We start from the raw sequence: 23,536 nt of genomic DNA on the forward strand, positions 1-23,536 counted from the left end.
CACCAGAGGTATTAAAGGCATGGCCATTACCTCATGCTGTCACCTATAAATTCAAAACGAGAAGCATATAAACTATGTATCCCGTGCAGTTGGGCAAGACTATGAGCAGAGACCATGCCCATGTGTGTCAAATACAAACCTGACAGAGGATACAATATGCCAGAGCACACGCACTGAGGAGACAGCCAGCCCAGTAGCTTCTGAGCACTGCCACAGCTTGTAAGCAAGGCACAAAACACAGAACACTTCAGCCTCGCTTTGTGCTAAACATCCAGCCGATGGGCCTGGTTTCTTCAGCTGGATTTACTCACAGTAAAGGATTTCGTAGTCGCCCGAGTTGGACATGATGAACTTGTTATCGGGAGACCAGTCAAGATGTGTGATGTAGCTGGAATGTCCCTGGAGAGGAAGAAAAAAGAGAAATGTATCTTCTGTTGGTCTGTTACAACATCTGCAACAGTTAACTGATTAATATTATCTACTAAAAGGATGTATTGTAAGACCGCGAGAATGTAGCAATTAGACAGGCAAGTGAGAATAGTCCTGTGAACAAAAATGTATAGCTCCCCGCAACTTGTTCTTGAGCCAAAATCAAAGGGTTCACCCAAATGTGGTCAATTACACATTTTCTTTAGAAGTAAAATGTGTCTGAGCTGCTTTAGTATGAATTACCGCTACCAGATTTTTACCTACGCAGACAAACATTTGCTAATGTATTTTTCGACCCTGCTCCCTCAGGTACATCTCACAGACTCTTGATCCTCACCCGGTGCAGGGTTAAGAAAGGGAATCAGTATGTGTATCTCTTGGCACTTCTTAATTTCCTTGGAGTCTGCCGGCTCCTGGCCAAAACATATACACACAAAAATGTCTGTGACCTCCTGCCAAGCCCTTATTAAATTTTGCCAGACATTTTGCAGCTGTTGGACATTCCTTGAGAAGCAAACAAAAAGCATTTGGCAAAAAGCTGTTTCAGTCTAATGCACATAAATACATAAAAGGTTACCATCACAGTTTTACACCTCAAGAGCTGAATTTGAAGAATGCCTTCGCGGTTATTCTAATGGGTGGCAATTATCCTGGTGGTGGGGAGCAAAGAACAGAATGCTTTTGAAAAACCTCACCATCTGACCCCTAAAACACTGTGCATGTCTATTTGTAAATATAATGCATCATGGAAATGCATCTATTTTATCCATATACATCTGATTCTAAATCCTTGAACTATAGATTTCATTTAAAAAACAGAAAACCATAAGGTATACCTCATTCTTCTTTAGCTTTTGGCATTGCTACACAATTAGCCAATAAAAAAAAACAACAACTTCAGAGGCTCAATCAGTAAAGAGTCTCAATTTGCAAAGGATGAGTCCACACTAGCCTCTCAAACAGTTACACCCCAGGGTGTGATTATTCTTCAAATGCCTCTGGAGGTAGATGGGTTTGAGTTAGCTAGGGTATCCCTGACTTAGAGTAAGGCCTACCACTTACCAGTCACATCTGAGTTTGAAGTGCTGCCTGTAGGAGCTCTACGGTTCCTCTAAATGTTGCTTTCTGATCATCTACTTTGGGAGTCGCATAAAATGGTGAATAGCTCAACTGTGAGTGCTTGGGAGAAGGGTGAGCACTGTCCTCATTGCAGCATACAGGTTCAAGGTTTCTAACAGCAAGCTGGGCTAAAGTACAACTGGTGATTCAATCTTGAAAGGATGTAAAACCATTGTGATCTCTCATTTTAGATTAAATATGACAACTGAACCTACTGTACAGGAGCTATAAAGAAAATCTATAGACCGCTATTAGAAAAAGTACAGCCAGCATTCCCACTATTTTTCATAAAAGATGTTGTCTGAAAATATTAGCCATAATAAAAACTATTTATGTGTTTTATTGTTTCTCTTGCTGGCTTGTAAAACTATTTTTAATAGTCTAAACTGTCTTAACTGCTTTTCAAATTACATTCTAAGATCTTCAATGACTGGAATCAGTAGTTAGACTAGATCAGCTGACCAGGTTCCTCATACAGTATACTGCAAGAAAACCCCTTTTCATTAAAAAAGACTTTTGAAACAGACGACAGAACAAATAAAAAAAATTCCTCTCTAAACCCAAGAGCCCAAAAGTTTGCCATTCCTCAAGATAATATAACATAAAAAAGCCACAATTTCTCTTAATAATAGCCAAGCAGCATATTCAATGGAAAACTATTTTAACAATTTTCTGATTCAGACAATTTGAAAACTTTTAGGCAGAGCCTTATCTCAGTTTTTATCTGACTTTGTTTTAACGCATTTTAATCTTAATGTTTTATACTTTTCAACTTTCTTCAATATCTGAGCACAAAGAAGTCTTTCTTTGACACACCAGAAAGGTGTTTTCCAAAGTAAAATAATCCTTTGTAGTAAATGTGTGATAAAATCTATAACTACAGCAAATGTACCCTGAAAAAGATTGAAAACTATATATAACTATCTACATTTATTTAACTGTATAATCCATCCATCCATCCATCCATTTTCTAACCTCTTTATTCAAAACAGGGTTATGGGTGAGCTGGCAAGCAACTGGCACAGGGCAGGATACACCCTGGATGGGACACCACAAATACACACACACTTGCACGAGGTGCAATTTTCCCAGAAGCCAATTAACCTACCAGTAAATCTTCAGACTGTGGGAAGATACCAGAGCATCAGGAGGAAAGCAATGCAAACATTGGGAGAACATGCAATTTCCTCACAGGATTCCCAGACAAGGAATGTTAACTACTGCACCACGGTTCTGCCCAACTGTATAACCATTTACATTCAATAAATGAAGTACCTGTATATATCATATGTAAGTGTACATTTCCTCAATTAGTACAAAAATTGTCACTGTTCTACCACAGTATAGAGGAAGCAGTTTGGTGACAATGCATCGAATGTTCAGCCTGGGGGACAGCAAGGTGGACAGTAGACCACTGCTCTGACATTCCCAGCACTGGAGCTCATCTGAATGTCCAGAGAAGAGAGGGCAATAGCCACTCAGATTCAAGCGCCTTCATATTCATCCCAAAGTAAACCATGTTCCTTCCATTTCCCAGACAAATATACATCCTTCTACAGCACATACTGTACAACCTGTACACACGGTTGAAGAATAACTTTAGCATTCATCAATATGCCAGATAGTTAACAATTTTCATTATTTAACAAAAGCCATTATATTAAGGGATCAAGATTATATCCTTCTCTACAGACGGACAAGAGAATTACTTTACCACTCAGAGGTGTCATAGACTGTAAAGCTGTGTTCTACAAGCTCTTGACATAGAGTTTGTAGCAATGTGCCAAGAGAGAAAACTACATTTGGAGATTCCGGACTGTGAATCTATATCATAATGATGACCCAAAAGAGTGGTGCCCCATCACTCACAGTGCACTTTCCGTATCTGCTGTACTTCCGGCCTTTCTCCGAGACTGTATAGAGGTAAATGAAGTTGTCATGTGATCCCACTGCCAGCAGGGTTCCATCTGCAGAGGAAACAAACTGAGGTGAGAAAGTGTGATGTTATCAGAGCTAATTCCAATTCTTTTATAATATTGCTCTAATTTTAAATTCTGCAGGAACACTCTCCAGCTCTAACATGGCTGTGAACCGCAGGAATGCAAGAACACAGTAATTCACCTCACTTTGCAGATAAAATGAGGTGTTGATGTGTATAACATATTTTTCATAGTTTTGAGACAACTTTGGAAGGGAATAGCAGCAAAAGGTTTGAGATACTTTGACCATTTATGCAGATATACAGCTGAAAAAGGCTTCACATGAGGGATTCAAGTATCAAGCCGATGTAATCCATCAGTACTCCCTGCTCTTATTTTACTACCTTTGGGCTACTCGGTTTTCATTAATAGCAGACAGTATTACGGTGTCTGCTGTGGACTGACAGAATTTCCAGTTTAATAAAGAAACCATGAAGTCTTAAACGTGGAACAATATATTGCCATCTTAACAGCTCCACTGCCAACAGATAACGCAAGACATCTGCTCCCGATTAATTAAACTGGCAATTATATCTGGAATCCTTTGGCAAGTTTGTTCCAAGGCAGGATTAAGAGGTCGAGCCATATTCCTGGGGTTTGTTTTCTTAACAAGCATGAAATGTTACTGGCTGGGGCCGGAGCCAGGGCAGACCCAGTAACACCCATTGCTGTCTCCACATTTCACAGGGCCAGGCCCATCATTTTCAATCGGCTTCTCCATATTATCGGCAACTACTGCACCACAGATGAACTATAAAAAACTGTTGTACAATTTACTGACATGTTAGTTAATATCACAGTCGTTATAGTCTCATTCCAGCTGACCGCATTGGAAGCCAGAGCGAAGAAAACAACACAATCTATTTTCTTTTATGCATGAAAAGAGACTGTTCTTTTTCTCCACAGTGTTACAGATGGGAAGAGTCCAAGAAATTGGAAATTGGAAAATTGTCTTTTACGAAAGCAAATAATAACACTCTCCACTTCCCCATTAGGGTTAATGATGCCGCATGCTCCTTCAGTATTTCTGTAAAGTGTTGATTTAACGAGTGAGCAATAACATAAATTGTGTCAGAATAATCACTTCTGTAGTACAAGCTTGATATTCATTAGTGATAGTACTACAGATGTAAAAAATCTCCCTTAGATTTATATTCTAAAAAGTATAGTGTGATAATGACTTCTGTTTTCATTGAAGTATCAAATTTTAACGGGTTTCTTTGAAAGACAAAGAGGGGCATGGGATGTGCATTAATGCCAAACGTCCATCAGATTGACAAAAAATTAACTGCTGCAGTACATTGTAGAGTACTTGAATAATAAAACTGTACTGTCATTGTATGGCACTTCATTGTAGCACAAGCACCCATGACATCACTAAAGCACTCTTCAACCATGAATAAAAGGATAACACTGCAAACACACAGAGGAAATTATTCCAGGCAACACCCACTTAATAAAATATGTACACAATGCTCACTGAGGCCGCATGCAACTGTTTATGTGAAGTCAGTTGTACTCTATGTAAATTGGGCAATCTATTGTGTTCGGAGATAGTTGGCCAGTTGCTGAAGAAGAGCAGCTAACATTTGCATGTGATAACCCGCTGTGGGCCTATAAAGTAATTCTGTAACTGGTATATTTCCAGATCATCTGCTGCTGGGCAGAGGTACTGGTTTAATATGGGCAAGAAAGATGCAATGATCAGCCTACCTACGGAGTAGCGCATAAGAGACAGCTGTTCGTTGCCATCAGTGTGGATCGCAACAAGGTCTCTGGACTCCGCATCCAGAACGTACCACCTGAAACATCAAGGGGGGGGGGGGGGGGGGGTTGTGCTGCTCAGTCCTGGTTTCAGAGGAATTCTACAAGTCCAAGACTCCTGGGGGTGTTACTCATGTCGTAAAAGTACTACCTAGCAACAGTACTTTAGCCTTTATACTCCTTTCTCAAAACTTTGTTTGATGTGCTGTGTGGTTGATGTGAAAACACAAAGCCATGAACTAAGACATTAAATATCACAAAATTCTTCCAAATCTAAAAAAGTGAAAAATTCTAAACTTCTATTTTATTATTGGAATAAACATCTTAGCTCTGCATTAGAAAGATCAACTTTAAAACTCGAAAAGATCAATCTGAAAATACAGTTGTAGAATCTATCACCTGAAAGTGACTACAGAAACTAAGCTTGAGCACATTTTACCGTGTGAGCTAGACTTCAAAACCTTGTTAAACTAAAGAAGGCACCTTTATGTATGGCTGCATCAGCTGTTTCCCACAATTGACTTTAAAGAGCCTGCAGTCTACTGATCTACTGACAGGAAGGCGGCACTGACGTTTTGTGACCTTAAACTCAGATGACCAACTAGTACAGTTGATCCAACAGGTTTAAACAGCAAATAAAGAAATGCCACAAATACAGTGGGAGCTTTAACACCACTGCCCAGTATCGGTGCAGTAGCAGGCCAGGCTGGGGAGTGAATGATATTCCAGACGTACTTTCCCGAGTGTGTTCCAATGGCCACAACGGCACCACTGGGGTGGAAATCTGCACAGTGTCCTGGTTCCTTTAGATAGGGAGAGGTAGAGAGCAACAAAGTGAGAGAAATCTTAATGGCAACAACCTTTGGGAATTTTATGTGTAACCCCTACACATCTACAGTCACTAATTAAGACATTATCATTGTCATCAATTATTGCACAAGGTGAATGAAGGCCTGATGGTCATTAAAAGGTCATTAACCACCAATTCTGACAAAACATCAGTCACATTGGACTCCGTTAACATGAACTTCAATAAGCTTCAAGTTTATTTAAACTTGAATTCACTGAAAAATAACCTCATTATATAACGCTGTTTAGTTTCAGAGCCTGAAAATGATAGTTACAGTATCTGTCATCTGTTATCAGCTGTGTGATCTGTTATTGTTGCAGTTACAGTTAGCAGTTATCTGTTATCTGCCAGCAGCTGTGGGAGGTCCTTACATCCAGAAGCCTGGTCCATTCAAGGGTGTGGTCCACAGAGTTCCAGAGGCAGACCTGCCGGTCCTGGGCGCAGGACAGAAAGAGGTCTTTGAAAGGGTGTGATGCCAGCCCCCACAGCTCATCCGTATGGCCCTGCAGATGAGGGATTAGAGCAAAACATGTTATAAATCCAACCCAGCTATCATTGGAAAGATACACAATATATGACTCTCAGGAGAATGTTGGGGATTAAAGGAACAATGATTTAAATATACATTTTTTTATTTACCCAGTTTCAGTATTACCCAGAACAGATGTTTCATGAAGATTAATTTACAACTGCCCTACAGACAAGAGCTTCAAGACTTTTTTCTTCAATAAATCAATGTTTATCAGAATGCTGGACAGAAGCCATTTAATAATGCGGCAAGGCTAGCACTGAAAAATAACTTATTCTTGATCTGCATTAGACTATTACAGATGCATCTGTGAATCGCAGCATATTTTAAAGAAAACCTGGTCTTTCCTTCTGGCACACTACTTGAAAGGTAAGATCCAAACTACAGCTAGCATAGAGAAGGTGGGCACTGGCATATTAGATTGCAGCAAAAGTTATTCAGAGTAAAGGCAGTACTGCCACAAGCACAAGGTACTGTATATATAGGGCAGTAAAAATAGATACTCCACACAGCTCAGACATACAGTACTTGAACAGGCCACCATCATTTAATTCCTTTAAAATGTGATTCCTCAATGAGCCTCTAACAGTATACACGAGAAAAGGCCAACTTGGCTACTGTTAGCTGGTAGGAGGAATTACAGTATGCTGGCATTTGTTTATTTCAACTTGAATACTCTGGAAAATTACCCCATTATGCAACACCATTTAGTTTCATACCCTGAAAATCATCTGCATTTCTTTAGAAAATAAATTATACAGTACACGATCAACTAACCAATGAGAACACCAACAGTAGATACCTCTGGGATTGCCTTAAAGTTTTTGTGCTAAGAGTTTTGTGATTAATAGGAAATTGCTTCCAACTTGTACAAACTTTTAAATTGTACATTTTAAAAAGAAGCCAATTTTTAAAATATTTTGGTGGAACAGTTTGTTGCAATCATTATTCTGCTCATGAACACTGCTCTGCCCTTCAGGTCTCTGCTCTTCCTGAAAAATTACCTCAATACTTATTTACAGGAAGGTTCACTGAAGAGCCTCATCGAAACATTTGTGTCATACAGTACATATACTTCATACCTTGGAATTGGATTTGTCACTGCTGTTCATTTTCATTAGAAACAACACAGGAGTAATTTCACATTTTACTAATGTCTTTAGCTTTTCAGACCTCTGACTCTGAATCCCTCATGTATAAAGCTGTCCTTGAGAATCTTTTACTTAAAACCACCCAGGAGGGCAATGACTGGTGATGACAGGTTGTTGAACTCACCTGCACCTCCACCTGGAAGCCATCATTAAATGTCCCTCTGAGAATAAAATTGCGTGACGTTCCCACCAAAAATTGTTCCCCCTTGCCTTCAGCCACTGCTCGAATGGTTCCGTATTGGTCAGGGACCTGCAGGGGCAGAAGAAAAGTGGTGACAGGAGTCAAGTCACAAAACAACCTTGTCTGCAGAAAGGGAGATACACTGAAGAAGAGTGAAAAGAGAAAAGGGGAATTTGGATACATTCAAATCTGGTCATGTCACCAGATCATTTGGAAGACACAAATGAGTTGGAAGAACCCATAGCTCGTTGCTATAGTAAGGGATAATGGAGGTACTAGATGTGGATTACTGTATATTACTCTACTAGCAAAATGCCACAGGGTCCAAGGTACCCGCCCCTGATCAAATGGTGGTGCTCTCCGTCAGACCTACCTCTATGTCTCTCTCAGGGTGTAGATCGTGATCCCAGAGGATGACTTTGTGGTCCTTGCCACCTCCTGTGAGCAGAGTGCCATTCCTCATCTGGCAAAGAGTGAAGACGCTGCCATCGTGGGCTTTAATTTGCCGGCTGATCTGATACACACCTGCCGGTCAAACACCAAAAAAGAAAAACAGACGCTTGACTTTTTCCAGAAGAGGGAAGCACGTGAAATGAAAAACCCACTGAGGGGAAATCGGGGCTTTGTTAGAATCTAACATTGAACACAGATTCGAGGAATTAAATACCACGCACACTTCATGTCATGTATTTTATGTTGGGAATTAAACCCAGATTGGGAGGGTTGTCTTATTTTTAAAGCAGCAGCAGCCTGACAGAACAGAACTCCTGCAGGCTGACAGCAGTACTGAGAGTACAAAGGGCTTTCAGCAGCAAAGAAGGCCATGGCAGTGGATCACTCTGATTGCATAGGCTCTGTCTGGTCTGTGCACTGCAGAAAACTGCACAATTCTTCACATCAACCAGAGGCCCAGACAGTGAGGCCACCACTCCATATTCTTAACTGAATGCAGAATCACAGTTGCAAAGCAATAATATGGCTGGTGTTTCCCTTCTACCCCCACCCTCCCAGATCTGCAATCACTCAGTACTTGGACTCCTACCACCCTTTAAAAGGGGAAGACAACAAACACATTCAGCTTCTATCAAAATCAGTGTGAACAGAGCCACTGTACCTCATATAAAAGAGGAAAGATATCCAAATACATTTGCTGCATTTGTTGTTCTTTGTATTTTTTGTTCTTCTCATCAAAAAGTGCACTAACCCTGGGACTATTTTAAATTAAGGCAGCCCTAATCCCCATCTCTGTTCAGCATTTCTGAAAACTATCCCCACAGTGCCTGAGCACTTGTTACACGTCATCTGTTCTCAACACAGAAGAGAGATTCCAGGAGGACAAGGAACAAATGGCAGGGAATGGGCTCACTCTAGCCTCTACTGTAACAGAGCGCTGCAGCGACTTGAGGTTTTGCTTTTGCCTTTCTTTTGTTTCTGATCAGAGAAAAATAAAGAAAGGTTAGAAATCAGCTGTACTCCACGTGCATAATTAATCTCTACAAACCTGGAAGAGTGTAGGGTTACTTTAAACAAAGCTGGCACTGCTGTTCAATCCCTGAGAGACTGAAATGACAGGCTTCTAGCCAGACTCAGGGTTCAGGGTGGGAGGGGGAGACTACTCAAACTAAACACTCAGCATCCTGTACAGGCAGGCTTGGATCTGCAGTATATATTGTGGTGGAGCAATCCCAGCCCACCTGCACTGCTGAATATCTGCATTGACCGAATGGACACAGCCTGCTCTGGTAGGTTACAGGTAGGTTGTGACTATAGAGCCTTTACAGATTATGAGGGATGAATTGAAGGTTTTTAGCTAGCCCTGCATACTTCTTGTCCTTCCAGATAATCAAAATGTAAGATGACACACAGGTAATAAGGAGTCCTGACTATGGTCTTTCATAACCGCTAGCAAATATGCCTCTGGTGGGTTTTCCAGAGAGGAAGCCACTGACTATTCATAATTTTGCTGGGTCTCCGGTTAGAAAACCAAACTGTCCCTCACCAGCAAGGGACAGAGATTTATCGTAAAAATTAAATAAAAAAAAATCCTAGAGCAAGATTCAGGAATACATATTTATGGCATTATTAAATCTGGATTGCCAAGTAACCATAGAAAAATCCCTTTTTCATTAGCATTTGCCGTCCTAGGAAAATGTCAATGATGGATAAAATGTCTCAGTTGCCGCTACAAAGAACTACATTAAGAGAGGGCCATGCTACATCTGAATGCCTATATGCACTATAAAGTAGGGTGGTGCATGGTTTGGATGATCAATTTATTAAAGCTAACCTAAAGCAAAAAGCAGCTATAAATATATAGTTGAATATCTGCGGGGAAACAAAAAAGTATATGTGGGTTTTGATGTTGGAAGCCCTTACTCTGAAGTTGGAATGCGCTTACTCAACAAATAAGCACTTAGATTGAATCATAAAATTAAAACAAATCTCTCTCTATATAAAATTAATTTATATATTTGCTGGCAACGTACCCTGAACTGTAAATCTTGTTCTCCTACATGCCAAAGAAAACAATTATTTTCAAGATGAGTCTTTACCTCCAGGCTGAGACGATTCCAGTTTGCATTCCGCCAACGCAAAAACTTAGGCTTTATTGCACTTTAAAACAAAACACTCTCAATATCTCCCATGTTTGTGTTTATTGTACTTCTAGGGATTTTTCAAGTCAATGCTTTCTGACAAATTAGCAATTAGGCAAAATGAATCTCAGTGGTGTTATTTAGAGCATATTCTTCACTGTTTCCTCAAGTATCGCACACCTCACACTCAAGAAACAAATGACGATTTTAATTACAGTCATCAAGTTCTGCCCTAGTTATCTATCCAGATAACTACGTAAGATCCCGTTCTGACCTGTAAGCGAAGGAAAGTGTTATCCCTTCCAGGGTTGCTTAAAGCAGTCTAGATAATTTTAATTAACCACTGAATTTATTACAGCCTGCACTAAGGATCAGACTGGGCAATTAAAATTATATAATAGAGTTCAAATGATAGCTTGCTCTTCATTTGGCTTTAGTATGATCTATTTTCATGTAGCCCATGTAATTCCTAAATTTGTTTTGCCAAATTGATAATTACAGTAATTTTTGTAATTAATTATTTGTTGTCTGGAAGAGACATGGTTGTTTTAGTTCCACTGTCTTTTTGCATTATCACCAGCTTCCACATTCCACCTATCATACTCTGTGCTACAGTGCTGTAAATGTGAGCAGCATTCAAGTTTAACTGGGACGGTTTGCTTCAGGTTACAAGATCCTATAAACTGGAAAACTAGGATAATGGAAAGATTGAAATATATAATGTTATTTTCTGTTTTAAGGAAGTGTGGTATACCTTTAGGTCCACAATGAAAATCAAATGAAAATCCCTGCTTACAAAGTGATTGTTAAATCACTATTGAAATCACTGGTGTGTTAAAAACCAGATTCTCCAATTATTACGCCAGTGATTCAAGGCTCCACTTCCTGGCAATTACAGCTGTGCCCACATGGGCAGATGGAAGACCAGCTGGAAGATCCACATGTCAGGTAGACATGTGTCATGTGCACCCTCTTGGCCCTAAAACTCAAATTTCAGCTGCAAGTGTATGTGTGCCACTTGGGTGCCCCAGGATGACCATTTTCATACCCACAGGAGTGGCGAAGTGAATCCCATCTGTTCACAAGAAGAAGACCCGCGAGAGTGGGGTGATAATTACAAAAGCCCTAGCCAAGCTTTACCCTGAAGCTATTCGTTATTAAATGTATTCTAACCAAGGCTGTTGACAAAGGTACTGAAATTAAAGATCTCTTCCATAGCCGAGGATGCCCTGGATGGAGTGATCACAGACATATTTGTACAGATTTTTGATTGTCACAGTATACTGTCCTATGGACACCACTAAGCTCATGGACTGACGTCCTTATCTGTTTTCGTTACCTTTAGGCCCTTTCCCCGGTGCAGGTTCCACCATGCTTCGGCTCCAGATCAGCATGATGCCCCCCGAGTCGCCTGTCAGGATGTCCCCGTTATTGAGAAAGGCCACGCATTGCACAAACTTGGGCTTCTCGTATTTCTGGCGAAGATGAAGAAGGAAATACAGGGGCTTGGAAATAACAAACTCACCAGAGCAACAGAGCCCAGCTATAACTAGCATAAGTTATCAAAAGCTATAAATGCTCTGCCACATTGCAAACATACGAATGAAAAAAAGGACATTCAGAACAGTGACAGTGATTTGTATTTGCTGCTGATGGAATGACTCCATATTTTGGTGCACTAGGGTAACCAAGACTCACACAATAACATATATGTATAAGTACGAAGTCTGGTCTGAGCTGCCACAGGCTTCCTCACCCCAAAGATGCCCTGCTTGCGTGCCAAGGAATTGCCGTTCCAGGTCCAGAAGAAGATGTGGGACTTCCCGCAGGTGACAATGGTGTTGGCATCTGTTGGGTGAAACTCCACTGCCAACACCACCTCGTTTGTGGTCTGAAGGGCCAAACAGGACAAGTCAGGTCAGGCAGGGCAAAATATTCCAACAACAGCATAATAGGAGAGACAAGAGATAATACAAACACACACTCAGACAGAACAAAGAAGCTGTGAAGGGGACATATTACTGTACATTCAGGCAAGGAGATAACAGAGACAGCAAGGGCCAGATATCCAACATGGACATACTGTAAGCAAAAAGTGAGGCAGGTTAATAGATTATACACACCAAAGCAAGAGAGGTGCTGAATATACTGAAGTAGATGTTTGCAGTGTTGCACACAGTAAAGCTTTGCATGCTAAAAACCAATACTTTCTGTGGAACAGGAATTGTGTCGGCTGGTTGTCTTACCTTGATTTCGGCTATCTTGGATTTCTTCTGCCAGTCCCAGACTGTCAGCATGTGCTCATTGGAATCATCAATCACACACAGGTGAGTTCCAGAGTCCTGAGGTGAAAGTACATGTCAGCAGGACGATTCTGCCAGGCCTAACCCTTGCGGCAAACCTTCAGGTCCTCTCTCATGCTTTTGCCAAAGAATATGGCCCTGCTGGCAAACTAAATGCTCAACTTTGATTGCCAGCGCAACAGAACTGTTGAACCACACAGAAGAAGGCAGCACTCCAAGTTCATCCAGAATTTTGATCAATGAGCAAATAATGATCTTCAATGCATAGTATTTCTAGGAAAACAAAAATGGTATCATGTAGGATGTTAAATGCTAGAGGGGGTAGTTTTATAGATATAGGGTGTTTTTTTTTTCACAATATCAAGCTTGTACTGCATAGCAATCATTTAGATTTTGCACAAGTGCATTCATCTTCAGCTCCAAGAATTGTGAAAAACCAAGCCAATCACGCCAGTGATTACACTCACAACAGAAAGGGTGGGCACCACAATGTGTTCATGAAGACCCCCAGCTGCTTTGAAACCAAGGCTCTTATTACTGATATGGCACAGTATATTGCTGCACCAAATGCTTTCATAACTACTAGAATCCCCCTTTGACAGGTGGGCCGGAGGGCAGAAAGAAGAGAAGGCCAGTGGCCTTCATAGCTTGAACTTTACGATTATGGGAGCTGTGAGCCGAACGGCTCCTTGCATATTTCAGCAGTATCTTCTCTCAGTGAGAGCTGACAGTCTTTTTTACACAAGCACATCTCTCAGCACATGCAGAGCAACAGATTCTTGGGTTTCAGCAAGTCTTGCAGAGAGCCACCTGATGGGCAGCTATCCTGAGCTCTATACAAAGGAATATGAGATTTTAGACAGGCCAAGACTGGCACTGTCTCAGTCTTCCCTTTCCCCACTAACTTGCTCTACTCCTCCTTCTATACCTACCTGCGCCCCCAACACTTCTGTAATGTTCTCCCTCATTGTTAATTGCTTCCCCGCATGCTCACATTCTCTTATTTCTGCTTATGTAGTCACTTTTATTGTTTTGATGAGGATTTTTCAGTTGCCAAAAGAAAGAACTGTGCTGAGTACCATGACTTCGAAATGCACCTCAGGACACCTTAGTGCCTGTGAGGCATTTAGTAATCATGAAACACGCTTAACTACAGGCAGAAGCAAGGGGCAACTCCAACAGACACTAGCCTCTTATTACTGTGTGGATACAGAAAAACAGCCTGAGTCTTTAGCAATGTAACGCACTGTAACAGAAAATGAAAATTAGGACTAAGTTTAACTGACAAGTGAGTGACAGGTATTTCTGGTTTCAGGAATGAGTCACTGTTTTCAGTTCCACTTGAGCAGAAACAAATTCAAATGATTTCTAAGGAACAGTGGAAAAAAAAGTTTCTAACGATATAGTGTTTTAAAATTTCATTAGGAAACAGATTTTACCTAATTTTACCTAAATAAAAAAAAAACTACTGTTCCACTTTTTTTCTATGCTCTCTCAACACTGTAAGCATTGGTTCGGTCTGGTAATTGCTGACATATAAACAGGTTCAACCTGATCCACAGGGTTAATCTTTGAGCAGCTTGTAAGGCATCACCATACAGATGTGTGAGAAGACTAAAAATCCTAGGATTAGTTCCCTTAGTCTTGCCTGCCTGTACAGTACACAGATGAGGATTTCCCTGGGATAATGTGTTTCAGTCAGCATTGTAAGGCTTGTGATATGGATTTATTGGTCATCACTTTTACATGCTTCAGAACAGCTGTGTCAATACCTAAAATCTAACTACTGACACCCATATCCAAACAAACAGGCACTTCAATATCACAAGTCTGTTATTTGAGAGGGGCGTTGATTCAATTTTGATTCAACAAAAGACGTGTGTAAATCGTGTGTATCAAGGGGTATACAAGTATATAATTTGGCTATACTGACTCTGGATCAGTCTGCTTTTTGGTGAACAGTCGGGAAAAAAAGAAGTGGCTGCCCAAGTACTGAAGAAGCAGAGGGATGAAGGAACTGTCGATCCTGTGACTTACGGCTTTGGAGAAGGCGAGGGAGCCCACCCCCCTCTCGAAGGTGCCCAGGCCAATGACCTGCAACGTGGACAGGCTGACCGAGTCCCAGACACGCACGTGAGGCTGCAGCGGCTGCAGAGGCGAAATCGGGCAGGAGGAGGACTCCCATTATTGGCACAGAACACACAACACCTGCTATTATTTTAGTGCATGAGAAGGCTCTTCGCGCGCAGCACTCATAAATTTACTAAATCAGACTCGGTTAACCTCCGATCTATCTCCATTATGTACTTCATGGACTAGATTACACACTAAGGGCTGGAATAAATGAACATGTAGGATGATAAACAATGCACAAGCATTGCTTCCACATGCAAGGCCATACTGCCCCTAAAGATGAAAAAAATGACCTTTTAGAATACTCAACAAATCTCCGGTAATAGACTGTAATAGTAATGTTAGGATAATCCAAGACGCCTTTATTAAGGAATCCCTTAATAATAAAGACAGGGTTGGCCATAAGTAGGGTGAATCATTTGAGTGTGCATTAGTAGCTGTTTATTTTTTACATCTATGCATCCATTTGTTAGTCCTTTGGTACTCCCATGCAAACATCAAACACATGTTGTAAATCTCCTATCTTTTTAATATGAAGGCTAACAACACTTTAAGAGGATAAATGTTTCAGGTCAACTGGCAGATGAATAATATGGAGATGGTCCAACAACATATTGTAAGATAAGTCTAGCCTGGCTATCATTATGCTGCTGAATAAACACTCTTGGCCTCCAAGATATGCATGTGTAACGCACGTACTTTGTAGCTGGTGAATCAAGGGGATATGTAACCAACACTTTCACACTCTGAAATCTTCTAAGGTGAAGGTGTACACCTCTGATCATTGGGTTGAACACAAAGCATATTTTTGTTCTACTATTATTAAGTGTATGCATGGAATTATCCAAAATTAAACATGTATTATATTGTACTTGTCATTCACATTAATCTCATGACCACAAATACCAATTGCTTGATTTAAAAGAAAAAAACAATTTTGAATTTGGAGGAATAATACTGGGACAGCTAACATACATTACACTGTATTATATAGCCACTCCTCTGTCACCCAAATCAATCTTCAAGCCCAGAAACATATTATCAATTCTGTGCCAACCCATAGGTAAAACTGGTGATGTGTGGACTACAGTGCTCTTTTACTAGGTGAGCAATTCAGCTACAAAATCAGAGCAAACTATAGATTTTGGCCCACCTGCCTTATGGTGTCATTCATACAGTATAAAAGGACATTTAAGATGCAGAATGTCTCACCCTTCCATCTTTGTCAACCCCAGCAATCTGTCCTGTCGCAATTCTGATTTTGTCAGGGTGAACTGCAAGGCTGTGAGGAAAAAGGACAAAAAAAAAACATTAACAAAGGATCCCCCAGTTCACTGCCTGGAAAATTAATTATACCTCTAACTACATTCTAGTTTACACACACAGGACTATACTAAACTATTGAACACTCAGAGCTATCAGCAAACTGCAATGCAGTTGTTCAACATGACACTGTGTTTTTGCTTATTCACCACAAACACACTGAAAAATGCCACAGCAAGCTGAGTGAGTGAACTAGATTATCTTGAGCTCACAGAAGCTTTACAACTGCATTGCAAAAAAAGTAGAGCTTTACTTGTTCAACGTTAGTCAACAACCTATGGTATGTCTTGTAACAAGGTCAGGCAATTCTTACACTAGTAATCAATTCAACATAACTTCCGGTGGGAACAGTTGCTGGTTGAATTGCAGTGTATGAAATTAAAGATTGAAAAAGGAAAAAAAGGTAGATTTTCAGCAAATTATTTTTATCTACCAATTTATGAGCTTTAGCAATTATTCTGAAACAATATTAACAATATTCAAGAAAGCAATCAACCCCAAGCAATTTGCATTTTTTCCAAGTTTTTTGCATTTGCATTTTAGTTCAAAACTTCATCTCCTCCATAAAGCCTTATCTATTTTTACCCAGGAGAACCCAGGACACGTAACACAACACCACACATTATTACAGGCCCAGAGCAGGCATATGCTATCCTGACGATGTGCAGCTTGGTACTCTATGTGTTGTTTCTTTACGCGACGTCAGTCTGCCCCTGAGTTTGGAAACCCACCATTTGACGCAGTCTGTGTGACCCAGGTAGTGCCGCTGTGTCCGTTCCTCATAATTGAACAGCACCACGACTGAAGCAATGAAATACACTATCTCCCCAGTGGGCAGAAGGTACACGTTGGCCCTGCAGTCCCGTCCTCGGTACCCATACCTGCACAGGAAGGTTAAAGAGCAGCAACTAGGAAGTTGTAGGCTGGAAGGAAAGATAGACTGAAGCTCAGGGAAGAGAGGTAGGACATTCTGGCAGGAGGAAGGGAGACAGGTAATAACTGAGTTAGAAAGCACAGGAGACAGAGACAGCCCTAGGTAAGGTTGAGAAAGAGACGTCAAAGGGAATGAAGCAGGCATGAGGTAGGTCACCGGCAAAACATGGCTTCATTCAAGGACAAGAATCTGGTCACAAGGGAAAGTAGCTCTTTGCGACCAGATTGCTGTCCTTGAATAAAAAGAGAAAAAACAAACAAACAGATGGGAAGGCAGAGAGACATGGAGGCTAAAGCGGGCAAGGTGAAAGGATACACCCATTCCAGCTTGAGTTTCTCGGGTGGCAGCTCTGTCCTGATGTCATCGTAGTTCTCCACGTCTGATGGAATGAACATTGTGATGGGCCGTCCCCGCATGAACATCTTGATGTAGTCTCCTTCTGTTGGGGGAGGGAGAATGGAGAAAACCGTAGTTGATGATGGAGAAGAACAGCTTTAGGGAAGGGATATGGAATCCCTCATAACCAAACCAGTCTTGGTGGGGGGATAGACTTTTATCCCTTCACTGTACAAAAGCAGATAACTTCCTATATCTGGTTAGATCATTAATTACATACTGTATAAACAGAGACAGATTCAGAATCAGAGTAATTACACCAGAGATGGGATCTTAACACCATAGAATATCGAAGAACATGGAGAATGTAGGTAATTCTAACGTAATTAAAGGTAAGGTAGTACTAAGGCTTAAAGAAATTAGATTTATTCCTCTAATTAGAGGAAATATTTAAGTTTGAAAAATGTAATCCTAGAACATACAGTAGAGTCCTCCAGAAAAGCAATCTACACCTTTTCCCATCAGGCAGTAAACATTCTTCTTCTTTGTTTGGACTTAACAAAGGCAAAGTACCAGCCAATATTATCCTCTTAGCTTTCCTCCCCTGTAATTAGGCTGGGGTGTGTCGCACAGGGTTGCTGGCACAAACTCACACGCCTCATTCCCCCAGGCAAGATCATCAAGTCACACAACAGTTTTTTAATATCCGCTGTCGTTATTTGTTTTAATAATAATTAATTGTATCAAGAACATTAGTACATGAGGAGTTCAAGAACTGTGCAGCAGAAACCAGAGGGCACAAACAGAACAGGCGGCAAATCTTTTTCACTTTATTGTGAAAGTCAGGAACAAACCTCACAGCCATGCTGCTGATACCTTTACTTCTTTTAGGAAATGGGAAATGGATCATCTGATCAATTAGCTATTAGCAACCTACACAGACTGAATGGTATCCTCTTGTTTGTAATATGTAATGTTCTTAAGGAGGAAGATAAACATTTCAAGAAATAAAACAGGTTATTTGTCATTTCTACTGGTTAGCTTCACTATGCTGAATTTTCCATTTTAACAGACAGCTGAATCTACTTAGGCACTAAAGTTTGTGAAATACTTTAGTTTTTTTAATTAGTAATATCATGGATAGTTAGTAGAGAAAATCTACCATTCTTAATTTACAGAGTGAAAGTGAGAAATTGACACTTACATTTAGTGAAGAAACACTGCAAAATAATATTCTTCTATGAAACTGCTTAAGAATCATGAAGTCTCAAGAAATATTTTTTAAAACTGCCTTAGTACATACATTTTTTTCTTTGCAGTAAAAGCATAATAATTTGTGCAACCAACATTGAAAATGAAGGGGACACTGATCTTCATGAACGTGCAGATATGAGAGAGATTCTCTGCTTGATGCTGCAGTGTAGCTGTGAGTTATGTTATGAAATTATTCACACTGACATCAAGTACCCCACACTAACACATACACAAAAACAAAGTAAAACAAAACACAAAGAGCTCGTGCAAAACAGAGATAAAGCAAGATAGAATTTAAACTGAGTTACCAAATAAACAGGGTGAGTAGCAGAAGAACTTGAAATGTCAGGAAGGTACGGTTTCAATAACTGGGATCATTACAATTTATTTGACTTGTCTAACATCCAAACCCAACTGGCCACAGACTAAAAATTATTCTCTTTCGTTCTTTACCAAAATGGGAACTGGAGTGAGAGGCACTTATCACACAGCTGTATATATCCAGACTCTTTTCATAATTAAATCAAAAGCCTTGATGATGTCATATACATTATGACATATTATGATAAGAACCTCAGATAGCTACCTTAGCTGTCTACCAAAAGGAACTTTATATTGTTTCTTTGCACTGTGTGTTAAAACACTGGAGAAGGGTAAATGAATCTCCAATGGATAGCAAAGAGGCCAAATTAATTATTCCATTTTATAAAGTGCTTTTCACTTTGCAGGATTCCAAAACTACACTGTATATAGGAGGGGCCTCACTGTATCCTTCATTAATGTGCAGAATTCACCTGGGGTTCTTACTATACAGCAGTAAAGATCACAATTAAACTGAGAGGAAAGGTTTAGACAAGAAAGAACCCCTACTTTAACAAATTGTACTACAGTACATATTAAAATCCAGATCCTGATTACATGAATGGTAATTATCTGAATGGTCATTCCTATGGCACACTATGCCCTACTGCCATACTGGGGTTCTGGTTCTGAATTGCAGGTGCCTCCTACTGGTCCAATTACACTACTTCCAGCTGCACACTAACAGTCTAATTAAATGACTATACTTGTTACTATATTTCTTACTTCACACTGAAATCACTATTTTGGACTACAGCATTTCCCCCTATAACAGTAAATATAGAAAAGAGATGGGGCCAGAGGACCCAGCAGAACATCTCTGGTCAGTCAGTGAAAGTTAAGGAGGTGAAATTCAGCATTGTAATACAGTTAGTTTATTTTCAGCACAGTGCAGGAACCCTTGATGCCCCAGCTGAAGTACCACAGTAGGAGCCCAGGCCCGACATGCAGTTTGTTGCAGGGTTCGAGATCAGAGAACGCATACAGTTTCAAAGATCCCAAACAGACTACATTTATGATTAACCACTTTCCAAGGAAGTACAAAGCAGCCTCAAATACAGTATGATGGAAGTTGTGTACGGACTCCTGATTCTTGAAATTTAGAGATAACAAGAACTCCACCCAAGTGACAGCCTGTTGCTTCTGTTAGTTTATTTTCAATTTTGATTAAAAAATCAAAAGGAACTGGGAGGCATTTTTATCTTTCTGTTGACAAATCTAATGTGGAAAATATAGCTTTTGTGGTGCAAAGGTCCTGTTCCCTGCTAACAGCTAATAGGATCACACTTTTCCATCTCTGGCCCTTATTTATACTGGCTCTCTGCGAGACGGAGGAGGGATGTTTTTCACAAGATTAAGAGCAATGATAGGCTACCCCAGAAGCACAGGACATTCCACTCAATCCTGTATAGAATATCGTCCCTGAAAATCTCACTGCGCTCCATTTGGAATACAGTGAGAAGGTATACAGAATCACAAAGTTCTTTTAGTGTGATGTAAGAAAAATATATAAAAAGTCAGCTGTAATGTTCCCTTCACACCTTTTATATTAAAGAATAATCCAGCATGATTAGCACAACCGATTAGTACAATTAACACAAATGTAAGCGCTTTGTAATGAATTTTTAATGTTTCAGATGATTTTTACAACAAGAATGTTTAGAACCTTCAGAACTTAAAAAATCACCTAGACAATTGTTTTTGCAGGTTTTCAGATAACATTCATTTTTTTTCTGAAACACCGGGCTCATAATGTTAAGATACTGAATGACATTTACTGACGATAATAAGTGATAAGACTTGCAGATTCCTTATATACTCCAGCAAATTGGCAGTTCTATTTTTTAAGCTTTAGAGCACATTTTTGAAATGTTTGGGCTTGTGTGAGTGCGGTTTGGGGGTAGTTTAAAGCTGTGAGTCAGTAATGTAAGCGTCCAGATTCATCTCGGGGGAACACAGTGAGGGCCGGGTAATCTGGCCTGAATCCTTTTCTCTCTCTGTCGAGGCTGAAACATGAACCCTGCAACACCTTTACACTGTAAAGCTCAGCCCAGAGTGAAAGAGATACAGCGCGAGAGAGAAAGAAAGTGACCGGCCGAACAGCTAGAGGTCACTCCGCTGACAGTTCAGGGGGCTTACCTTGGCTGTTTCTCTCTCGGGTGGACATTTTTGCTGGTTACAAGACAGAAAGAAAATCACTCAAACAAAAACAGAGAACAAAAAAAAAAATACAAAACCAAAATAAGAGACAAAATACTGGCGGAGAATGTGGACTTAGTGGTGAAAGGGTTTTTTTTAATGAAAGTGCTGAGAGTCTTAGTAAGCAGCCATCTGTATGAAATCACAGGTAGCTTCAGAAAATATAGAATCAATATAGTAAGACTATTAAGAAAAATTTAAGCTGAAACATTAATAAGACTCTCGAAACACTCAAAACAATCGGATTGATACAAGGGCTGGGGATTTCACTGGCTTAAAGAAAGCTCAACAAAAATGTTATCCTGTTCTTTCTGGTTAATCAAAAACTCTTGGTCTTGCAGCAGAAGCCCGAGCCTGGCATGTGCACAGACCAGAATGGTCAGATTAATGACTTTTCCCTCAAGGAGAGGACGTCTGCCATTGCTCTCATCAAATATTAATAATTTATGATAATATAAAAGCAAGAGTAAAATTGCCTGTACGATAAATTCCAATCCCAAATGCAAAAAGGGCAAAATAAAAATACAAAAAATAATTTTCTGACAGTGACCAGAACACACACAATTCACTAACACTTCAGTGGCTTTAGTTTGTCTTACCTTGGCTGATAACTGGCTCTTTGTGCCTGGAGGGGACATGAAACAAAAACAAAATGTAAAACCGTGGCACAGGAATATACTGAATATTTAACTTAAATAAGGGCTTTGCCATAAATGACAAAGAAAAATGTAGGGAATGTCTGCAATTCAAGGGTGGTGAATGAATTATGTCTAGAACAGGGGGACAGAGCAGAAAAGAGAGGGAAATGCAAGGGGGGAAGGGAAAGGGGTCCAGCAGGTTTTGTGCCTTGTAACCTCTTAGTAAGATCACACTTCAAGGTAGGAAAGGGTTAACTCTTTTTCACTGAGTGGACAAGACAGAGAGCTATTGAGAACTCTGCAGTCTGAAATCCCTTGCCTCTGTTGAGAAATTCTGCTGACAACTCCGTGCATTATCTGTGATTAGGATCTCTGGACTCCAGCCAAAGTTTAATCACTATACTGATGATTTACTGATTTCCTCCGTTTCAAAACAAAATGCTCATAGAGAACGTATTGCAGGACTTGTCAATCCACAACCCCAGTCCAGCCTGTTTCAGCTATGAGCAGACTAATTTGAAGAGATTAAGTGTTTTTTTTGGGAGAGCAAGCCCGAAATCTTTTTTTCTGTTTTATTGCAGCACTGGGCCTCACAGGTCTGAGAAATACATTACATGCGTGTTGCTACTCCTATATCATGCTCGGTCTGTTAGAAAAAAAATGCGTCAGAGCTGAGGAATACATTTTGGTCACTCAATTTACTGTTTTAAACTATGTGAAGCAAACAGACCATGGAAGCAAACTGGATCTTTTTAAGAATAGATTCTGCCATACTTTTTATGTACATATAACCATTATTAGTTTTTGGCTAGCGAAACCCTCTTCAAGATTCTCCTCTCATAAAAGGCCCCCAATTCAAGCACAAAATGAATCTGAAGACTATAATGATTACAAACAACAATAATATAATTTACGAAATCCTAAAAACTGAAATGCAGATTAACTGGGATTTTAGTGTTGACAACGCAAATCCACATTGAGAGAATGTTGATTTTAAACCTAGTTGGGAGTGGGATAGATGAAACAAAGTTTTCCTTTGCTTCAGCAGACCCTCAGGGGTAACAGAAGTGAAAATTTCTCACGTACAGAATAAGATGCAAATCCAGATTGTAGAGATTTACACTTAGGGATTATTCAAATGTCATATTGACAGGAATACAGTATATTAATTTAGTGTACAGGAATAAAAGCAAGCTCTGATTAAAGACGTGGCCTGCCATCTGTTCTATCCCTTTCTTAAGATGTCCAAACACATAGACTGGTTCTCAGTGTGTTCATCTGGGAATTACTGCCTGTTCCTATCAACAGCTGTCACTCTGGAAAGCTTTTACCAAAGGGCAATTCATCAGATGTTTAAATAAAAGCTTAATTTTTTAGCACACAGGAAAATTACTGCAGCCTAAGGGTTCTGAAATGTCGACATCTTAAGTACTTCAGAATCTGAAAAAATAATAAGTATA

At 40.0% G+C, this 23,536-nt stretch overlaps 1 protein-coding gene across 4 annotated transcripts in view; it reads right to left on the minus strand.

Moving 5' to 3' along the window:
* eml4 (EMAP like 4) overlaps positions 1 to 23,536 on the minus strand; it is a 106,892-nt gene that overhangs the window by 11,177 nt on the left and 72,179 nt on the right. For 3 of the 4 annotated variants that reach the window (XM_088609942.1, XM_088609943.1, XM_088609940.1), the window contains 16 exons: positions 22,038 to 22,063; positions 21,379 to 21,411; positions 17,605 to 17,728; positions 17,087 to 17,236; positions 16,245 to 16,314; positions 14,937 to 15,047; positions 12,843 to 12,938; positions 12,353 to 12,487; positions 11,936 to 12,071; positions 8,376 to 8,527; positions 7,946 to 8,071; positions 6,513 to 6,644; positions 6,027 to 6,094; positions 5,241 to 5,329; positions 3,418 to 3,515; positions 312 to 399 (listed from right to left, as the gene is read on the minus strand). In XM_088609942.1, the coding sequence (XP_088466068.1) occupies positions 312 to 399; positions 3,418 to 3,515; positions 5,241 to 5,329; positions 6,027 to 6,094; positions 6,513 to 6,644; positions 7,946 to 8,071; positions 8,376 to 8,527; positions 11,936 to 12,071; positions 12,353 to 12,487; positions 12,843 to 12,938; positions 14,937 to 15,047; positions 16,245 to 16,314; positions 17,087 to 17,236; positions 17,605 to 17,728; positions 21,379 to 21,411; positions 22,038 to 22,063 (1,634 nt within the window). The remainder of the gene's footprint in view (positions 1 to 311; positions 400 to 3,417; positions 3,516 to 5,240; positions 5,330 to 6,026; positions 6,095 to 6,512; positions 6,645 to 7,945; positions 8,072 to 8,375; positions 8,528 to 11,935; positions 12,072 to 12,352; positions 12,488 to 12,842; positions 12,939 to 14,936; positions 15,048 to 16,244; positions 16,315 to 17,086; positions 17,237 to 17,604; positions 17,729 to 21,378; positions 21,412 to 22,037; positions 22,064 to 23,536) is intronic. The other variant, XM_088609941.1, reaches the window with a different exon arrangement.

This window comes from Lepisosteus platostomus, chromosome 17, assembly GCF_059453375.1.
Source record: "Lepisosteus platostomus isolate fLepPlt1 chromosome 17, fLepPlt1.hap1, whole genome shotgun sequence".
NCBI lineage: Eukaryota > Metazoa > Chordata > Actinopteri > Semionotiformes > Lepisosteidae > Lepisosteus > Lepisosteus platostomus.